Source organism: Ostrinia nubilalis, chromosome 13 (genome assembly GCF_963855985.1).
Source record: "Ostrinia nubilalis chromosome 13, ilOstNubi1.1, whole genome shotgun sequence".
In the NCBI taxonomy this organism is placed as follows: domain Eukaryota; kingdom Metazoa; phylum Arthropoda; class Insecta; order Lepidoptera; family Crambidae; genus Ostrinia; species Ostrinia nubilalis.
This window is the reverse complement of record NC_087100.1, coordinates 8,915,236-8,923,689: the sequence shown is the minus strand read 5'-3', so window position 1 is coordinate 8,923,689 and position 8,454 is coordinate 8,915,236. Positions and strand designations below refer to the sequence as shown.

The window sequence follows — 8,454 nt, the reverse complement described above, 5'->3', positions numbered from 1 at the left end:
CGAACTCAATGTCAGAATGATAAAAAGCAAGTAAAATGAATAATTTGCTTGGGCAAATAGTTTTTTAAAAGATGTTTAGGTAGGTACAATACTTAAATTACAATTGCATTAGCTTGATCGATTAAAACGCTTAGCAACCCGTTTCCTGGGGGAGTTGATGCTTATTTATTATTCTTTGAAATTGTTTGTACGTTCAAGGCCTTCGTTTTGTGGAGATATTTTTAAATTTGGCCATATCGAAGACAGTCAAAATGGAAGCTCCGGCCCCAGCGCCCGTCGCCGTGGGAGGCCGCCGCGAGCCGTCCATAGATGCCGTCAAGGCTCAAGGAGTTCTGTAATACTCGTATACTTCCATAATTCAAGATATTATCTCACAAGAAGGCCCTTTGATGTTTAGATTAAATTCTGACAAAAGCGCTCCATTCTCTTTTCGAGTAATAAATATACAAGAGTTGTTTAAATTTTTGAGATGTAAATCCTTTGTTGGCGTTATAGGAGGTCGGTGACCAAGAAAACGAGAGACGCCGCGAAGCTGTGGCAGTCACGATGGGGCTTTTACAGCTTTATTCGAGAGATACAAGAGGAGGAAGCTCAGAAAATGGGTAAATATTATTGAGGAAGACTATTAAGGCCGATTTGGTGATAACGATCATTTTAATGTTAACGTCTTTCTTTCCAGTACATTAGCTACCTGCCTATTTTAGTTACAGTAAATTAACCATAATTTTTTCGTTGAATTATTACGACTTATTCTTTTATCTTCTGATTACATCGCATTTATGTTCGCGTCAATTGAATTACCTAATCTTATTTTTTTATTACTAAGTTTATTTTATTTCTATTGTTATTAGGTGATGACTAACTAATAAAAAAACTATTTCTATTCTAGGCATGTCCTTAGAAGAATACCGCGAGGCTGTTCGCACTGTCAGCTGCAAACCAGAGCCCAAGACGTACCCAGTCGTTGTGGACCCATCACCAAAACCACTTCCTCCTACTTCTTCGGGTAAGATCTAAGAATGTGTTTGACGTGAAAATTTTACGCTTGAATAAAAGTACTAGGTAGGAATCGCGAGTCGCAGTTAGAATTAGAAAAGTTTAGTTTACTAACTTTCAATGGAAAACTTGCACGCTACACACTACACCCGAGTAACTTGAGTGACGTCATGCGGAAGGCACTACGTACGAGTTTCAGCGAGCATTTAGTAGATTTTTCGATCCAACTGAAAGCTTTTCAGCTTTGGTTTCACATATTAAGTATTAAACAGTGACAATTTACTGAATACGAATAGGCATGAAAAACTTCCGGATAACACAGAGTAGGATGTCCACCCGCAAGGTGGACCGACCTCATAAAGGTAGCAGCAAGGCGCTGGATAAAGGTCGCTATGGAAATCATACAGCATTACCTATGTTCAGCAGTGAACGTCGTGTGGCTGAAATATTGACGACGAATAACTTCAGATGTGCTTTTGTTTTTTTAAATGAAATGAAAATGTTTCAGCTATGGTGGGGCGTCGAGCGAGCTGTCCCTTGGAGAGATACGGTAGGCTGGTGAAGACCGACCGCGACAGCCCTACGCGCCCGCCACTGCGCCCCGGCCAGATCTACGACCCTTACAAACAGACTTTAGTGTTTTTGGGGTAACTTAACATTTTAATTAATTAGCGTTAAAAATATAAAGCATTTTTTCTTTTTGTGTAAAAAGAAATGTTTGTGCCAGGAAGAGAAATTGCACCATTTTTAGAGGTTTTTTTAAACTAAGGGGTCATCCATAAAGTACGTCTCAGAAATGTGACCACCTGTGACAAGGACGGAGGGGGGGTCAAAAAATCATGAAATTCGTGTGACGTACTTTATGGATGGCCCCTAATGTTTTTTCATAATTTTTATAGAACTTAAAATTTAGAGTAGCCTGCCAGTCTATCAGTGTTTTGTTTAATGTGCCGTATTTACCTAAGTACTTCAAGTGAAATTTAATATTTCTGATAAGATTTTCCTATCAATTTTAGTGAATAGAAACACTAATTTTGTGAAACTGTATGTTTTAAACATAGATTTATTAATCTAAGGTTTTAAAGGAATCGTTAAGTATTGTTGATTTAAGACCTAAGGCTTTTATAGATTTCTAATGGTTACAGGAGCGTCGATGGCGATCCTATTTCATACAACATTCCACCAGCGAAGGCCGAGATACCAGAAGAGATGTGGTCCCGCCCGCACCAGTTGGAGGTCATGACGCTAAGCAGGGACAACTTGGAGAGGGCTTTCAGGAATCTTAAGACTGCATAAATAAGCCATAAAAGAATGATTTAAAACCATGAACAATATTTTTGTGAGCTAGGGTACCTTATCTTTGAAATCGAAATCCATCACACTAATATTGTGCAAGGCAACTGATTGAATTTGGTCATAGTTGCTTTAGTTAGAATGAAATTGTGTACTTTATTGAATTTGATATAGTAACGATTTGTGGCGTTCTTTAGCAAGTTCCCCTTTTAGCATCTCTATTCTATCCCAGAAAACGCTTAGCTCAATACATTAAGTCGCTATTAACGATTGGAATTTCGACTTAGTAGTTAGTGCAAATAATAAGATAATTTAAACGATGAAAAAGAAAATCAATATCATATGTAAAATAAACGATTTATTGTGTACAAACAAGTATTTTCATTAATATAGCTTTTCCCCTTATAATTATTTTCTGGATATCACTGGTGGTAGCTGCGAGACTATGTTCTCCGGGAGTACTTCCACTATCACTGCCTCGTCGTCGCCTACCCAATGGAAACCAGCCAAGTACTGGAAAGAAATACCAGAAATAAGCATTTTTTGTTATTTTAACACATACATTTATTAATATGGATTTAGCAAACTTTAATTATGATTCAAATTATGGAAACTCACCTTTATGGGTACAATTTTCAAGCCCACATTTTGGCCCGAGTTTGATTTCTTTTTAGATGCTGGCTCTGTCGGTTCCTGAAACTGAATAAAAATTACATTTAAAATTGTGAAGAGACGCCTAGGATACTATTGATCAATTGACGGTAGAACGCCAGCTGGACCAAGGTACGATAAAATATGGATACAGCTTACCCACGACCTCATATGGGTCTCACGCGAAACGGTAAATAGCAGGCTCTTTATGCCATTAATCAATTGATATACTTTTTAAGAGCAATCAACAAGCGATTATTTTGTACCGTAAAAAAACTTTGACGTCGCACAAACCAACAAAACCAAAACATGCGTATTTAGCTTACCACGACGAGTTAACGGGGCCATTGTTTAAAAAAATAAATAAGACTGCAACTCACTAGTTTTCTCTCCAGCACCCATAGACATGTGGTCGGCGACTACCAATCGTTCGCGGGCATCACTACTCGGCGTATCTATGATAATGGTAATATTCGAGCTGCTTGCAACTCACCTGTTTTCTCTCCAGCACCCACAGAGACGTATTATCCGCGATGACCAACGCCTCGCGGGCGGGGTGCGGCGCCACGGACGACGCGGCCGCCTCGCGCGACAGCCACGCGGGCGGTAGGGCTGTGTTCACGTAAAAACGGAGACCCTATTCGGCGACTACGAATGGTTCGTGGGTGTACTTATGATAACAGTAATATTCTAACTGCTTGCAACTCACCTGTTTTCTCTCCAGCACCCACAGAGACGTATTATCGGCGATAACCAACGCCTCGCGGGCGGGGTGCGGCGCCACGGACGTGGACGATGCGGCCGCCTCGCGCGACAGCCACGCGGGCGGTAGGGCTGTGTTCACGTAAAAACGGAGACCCTATTCGGCGACTACGAATGGTTCGCGGGTGTACTTATGATAACAGTAATATTCTAACTGCTTGCAACTCACCTGTTTTCTCTCCAGCACCCACAGAGACGTGTTATCCGCGATGACCAACGCCTCTCGGGCGGGGTGCGGCGCCACAGACGATGCGGCCGCCTCGCGCGACAGCCACGCCGGAGGCAGGGCCGTATTCACCCACTCGGCGAACTTCTTTGAAACTAACTCGTACTCGACGATCTGAAAGCAAGGGCAAGTATGTGAAATTGGGTTCTTTTTACAACTTTTTCGGCGTTACGAGGCGTAATGTAACGTGCGCATTGAGCATACCTAACGCCATCTGCTAAAAACCGTTTCTGTTTGCTAGTTTTTCCGAACTGACAGCACATGTGCTCGCTCTGTAACTTTGCATCACTTTCCAACAGGTGAAATGTTGGTCAAACACAACTTTACTTTAACAATAATAAAAGAGTTATCAAGCGCGCAAACTTTTCCTTAAATTTTTAGGTCTATAATATTTTCAATCTATACATGATACTATCTCCAGCAAATCTTTAAAGTGTTAGAAAAACAATCATGTGGTGTTTAAATTAACTCACCTTTTGATCTACATAGACCACTACAAGACTTTCTTGTTTACTGTCGACTGTTAGCGCCGAAGGAACACACTTATACTTCGGCAATGTGACGTAATGCTCATATTTCTTCTTCGCTTTTGTCCACACAGCGATGGCGCCCTGCGTGTCTGCTGCTACCAAATATATCGCTCCTGACGAAGTTTTCTTCGATATGTGAAGATGTAGTATTGATGAGGCTTTCAGATCTGCAAGATTATTAGTTGATCAACCACATTATTAGCAAAAATCACTTTTCTAATGCGACTGTGATGATTTTAACAATTATATGTATATGAAATCTTTAATAGGGTATTTGACACCATTCCCCAATAATACAAAATAGTGACGTCACAGGCTAGTATTGCCATACAAAATCTATAAGAGTCTCATTTTGACAGTTTTAAAAAGTATGTCAATTGATTGGTGGTCAATTGACGTACTTTTGGGGTCAAATACCCTATTTATGGCAGGCCTGGCTCACTCCGCGCGGTACATCCGATAATTACCTACAGCGAAGCGCCCCGCCGGCGGGTATTATATCAGTCGAGTGTCACCCGCGCGCCCGTGCGTCAGGACGCTGGCGTGCGTTGTAGTACCTAATTCTATGATCGAAGTATTATTTAAAAATGGACATAAAGAGAAAGAAATATTGTGCGGCGTTCGGGTGTTTAAATTCGAAAAGAAATCTACCGGATTTATCTTTTTTTTCGCTTCCCAAAGATGCTGAAAGGTATGTTGGCCATGTAGGTAATCAATAATTCTTAGGATAGTATAGGAACCTAACCTACCATGACTACTGCTCAGAATGCGTTCGTTCGTTTCAGCCAAATGACGTCCACAGCTGGACAAAGGCCTCTCCCAAGGTTTTCCATAATGAATGCGTACTTTACATACATACGTGTCATGAGGTACGTACCTCATGACATAAGTAGATTAATTATTTTTTTCACTAGACAGCAACCCTAACAGCGTAAGAAGAGTTCAGAGGCACGCGATAGAAAGAGACAAAACTTGTAGGTGAATAAAATTGTAGGTACGTAGTGCTGTGCGAGCTGAATTCCACTGTATCGCGTCGCAGCAAGACTCGCATTTATATAAATCGTCTTGCGGAGTAATCCTTCTGTACCTGTACTATTACTTATTCTGTGTTTATGGTACAAAATAGTGACGTCACAGGCTAGTATTGCCATACAAAATCTATAAGTCTCATTTTGACAGTTTTAAAAAGTATGTCAATTGATTGGTGGTCAATTGACGTACTTTTCGGGTCAAATACCCTATTTATGGTAAGTTTAGCTTTAAAAAATCATTAACTTACGCTTGGTGGTAGAAATCGTCTGAACGACAGTGGCGCCAGCTTGTGGGTCCACCTGTAAGACCAGGATACTGCCCGCGCAGTGCAGAGCCATTGTACGGGAGTCTTCCGTGAACGCGATGCGGTCGCAGGACGACGACACGCCGTTGATCAGTACTTTTGATAGTGACGTGTTCTGTTGATCTTCATCCTACAATTTGTTACAAACTCACAGTGAGCAATATGAATTAATTTTCAAGACAGGACTTAAGACAGATTAAACAATCAGTAAATCTGAAGTGGTTAACTAAATATTGAAATAAATTAGTATGTATTTTATGTTGATAATGTGAATAAATACACAGATTAACAAATAGGCTTATATTTAATTAATGTGCACTAAATATCTCAGGAAAATCTGTTAACTAAAATTGTTGACTTACAGTATCTAATTTCAGCATTCTCACTGTATTTTCTGTTGAATAAACTATGAACTCTCCACTTGGTGATAGCTCACAGCATTTAATCTGTTTTTTGCCTTTGGTCTGAACTGAAACCAATTTCACTGGGTTGTCTGTTAGCTTTAAATTCTTATTTTTGTTGTTCTGATTATAAGCATTATTTAAAATAGCAATTGGAGTGTCCTTCTCAAGCTGACTGTTGCTATCTGTTTGTTCAACATTTTTTGTGCTTTGGTTTGAAAAAACTACTTTTCCATTGTTTGTTGTGGCATATGAGCCAAGTTTCCATACTTCTAAGTGATTACTATATCTGTGGGAAAAAACCAATTGTTAATATGGGTTCACATTCACAATTTGGTCCAAATAAATAAATTAAGACATAATTAATTGAATGTAGGTAGTCTTACCTTAAAAGTAAAAGTTTTTTCTTAGCACATACTGCTGATCTAGGTCCAGGTATCATGGGAGGTATCCTCATTACCCATTTAGGGGGGTAACTGGAAAGTGTGATGTAGCCATCAGCTCCTACAGACACAAGTCTGTCATCATTCAATGCTAATACCCTGGAAAAGAATTCAAAATAAAAACCTAATAAAAAGTATATTTAATTAATGAAATGTTTATAAAATTTATGTTTTATTACTAATGTCAAGACTAGTAAATGATTGGGCTTAGTAATGTGTAAATTCTGATAGATTCTTTTTTCTTATGTTTGTAAGAAAACTCTATCAAAGTTCACCAAGCATATCACACTGAGTAAATATATTTATGAGGTTTATAATATTTACCTAACATCATGTTCATGAATATTCCTTTGGACATTCTTAACCCACTGCAATGTGGGATGTTTACTAGTGTTGTTGTTTACTTTGATAAAGTTAGTAATAACAGGGTCTACTCCACTGCAGTACAGACTGCTTTCGTCTTCTGATACCTCTATACATAGTATGTCTGCTTTGTGAGTAGTGTAGGACTCAATCTGAAATAAGTTTAAATACCATAAAATAACAACAATACATATTTGTTTCATATATTTTATACATAAATATGTCTGCTATTGCTATGTAAGTATTATGGTCTGCTATATTAAGTTTATAGAAAAAAGGATTTTTAAAAATAACACCATGTAATATTGTTATGACTAGATGAAAATGCAAAATTACCTGCTCTCCCAACTTTCTGTCCCAAAATGTAAGTCTACCATGGCTGTCACCAGAAACTACAATGTTATCAGAGAGAACCGCCAAACACCACACGATGGTTTCCTTGCCTCGCCGACTGGCCAGCATACGACTAGTGGCATGCCCTGTCTCTACATTCCATACCCTTATTGTGTCTATAGATCCTGAAAGTAATAATGGGTTAAAGTAATAAGGGAACTACTAGAATATGAAAAACACCACAGAAAAAGCATTATATTTTACAAACCTGTTATTAGTATGTTTCCAGTTTTATCAAATTTACAGCACATTATCCTGCCCTCTTGCTTGTCAAACAGCTTTTTGTACACAATTTCATCGTTTTCAACACTGTATAAATTGACATAACCTTGCTCTGTTCCCACGGCCACTAAAGTGTTGGATGAGTTCACGTCTAAACACCAAGCTGCATATCCAGTAAGCAGCACAGTTTGTTTGACATTTAGCTTATCAAGATCCCACTCCACCAGCGCACCGCCAAGTCCAGTAGACAACAGTCTATCGTTAACCCAGCCAAGGGCTTCCACCGATCCATCTTCTACGCCCGGGATGAATTTCACCATGTAAGGCGCGTAGTTCAAATCCCAGATTTCAATGGAAGCATCTGCCCTAAAATATTTAATATTGTATTTTTATTACAAACCTAGAATTAAGTACAAGAGCAAATAGAAATAATAAAAGTAACACTAACCTCGCCACAGCAATGTTTTTACTTGTTTTATTGTAAGAAATGCTGTTAATTATTTGAGGAGTAGGGTTGTAATACCGCACCCTATGAATTTTACTAGCCATTTTTAGTTATTTAATACAATAATTTAATGGAAAAATAATAAAAACATAGCAAAGCACGCTGTTGCCCGCTTTTCTGTCAAACGTCAAATTTGACATCATTTACCATGTGGGATAATTTCCGTTCAAAAATTAGTATTTCTAAACACAGTTTCTAAACGTTTTTAATGCTACGGCTATATGACGATACAATAACCGGTGGTTACCGGTAAGAAAAAAAAACTTTTTTTTTTTTTTTTTTTTTTTTTTTTTTTTTTTTTTTTTTATATGGCTCGCGCGGTTTGCGCATTTG

The 8,454-nt window shown here is 38.7% G+C and overlaps 2 protein-coding genes across 2 annotated transcripts; one reads left to right on the top strand and one right to left on the bottom strand.

Annotated features, from left to right (window-relative positions):
• Nucleotides 1–251: 251 nt before the first annotated feature.
• LOC135077305 (uncharacterized) lies at nucleotides 252–2,551 on the top strand. Its single transcript, XM_063971837.1, has 5 exons — nucleotides 252–334; nucleotides 496–602; nucleotides 890–1,006; nucleotides 1,505–1,643; nucleotides 2,142–2,551. The coding sequence occupies exons 1-5, from the start codon at nucleotides 252–254 to the stop codon at nucleotides 2,290–2,292; spliced, it is 597 nt and encodes a 198-aa protein (XP_063827907.1). The 3' UTR covers nucleotides 2,293–2,551.
• A 76-nt stretch (nucleotides 2,552–2,627) lies between these two features.
• Nucleotides 2,628–8,242, bottom strand: LOC135077589 (U3 small nucleolar RNA-associated protein 4 homolog). Its single transcript, XM_063972142.1, has 11 exons — nucleotides 8,065–8,242; nucleotides 7,603–7,982; nucleotides 7,338–7,519; nucleotides 6,963–7,153; nucleotides 6,582–6,737; nucleotides 6,157–6,484; nucleotides 5,738–5,924; nucleotides 4,402–4,625; nucleotides 3,872–4,042; nucleotides 2,908–2,988; nucleotides 2,628–2,802 (listed from the first exon to the last, which is right to left on the bottom strand). The coding sequence occupies exons 1-11, from the start codon at nucleotides 8,163–8,165 to the stop codon at nucleotides 2,698–2,700; spliced, it is 2,106 nt and encodes a 701-aa protein (XP_063828212.1). The 5' UTR covers nucleotides 8,166–8,242; the 3' UTR covers nucleotides 2,628–2,697.
• Nucleotides 8,243–8,454: the final 212 nt, after the last annotated feature.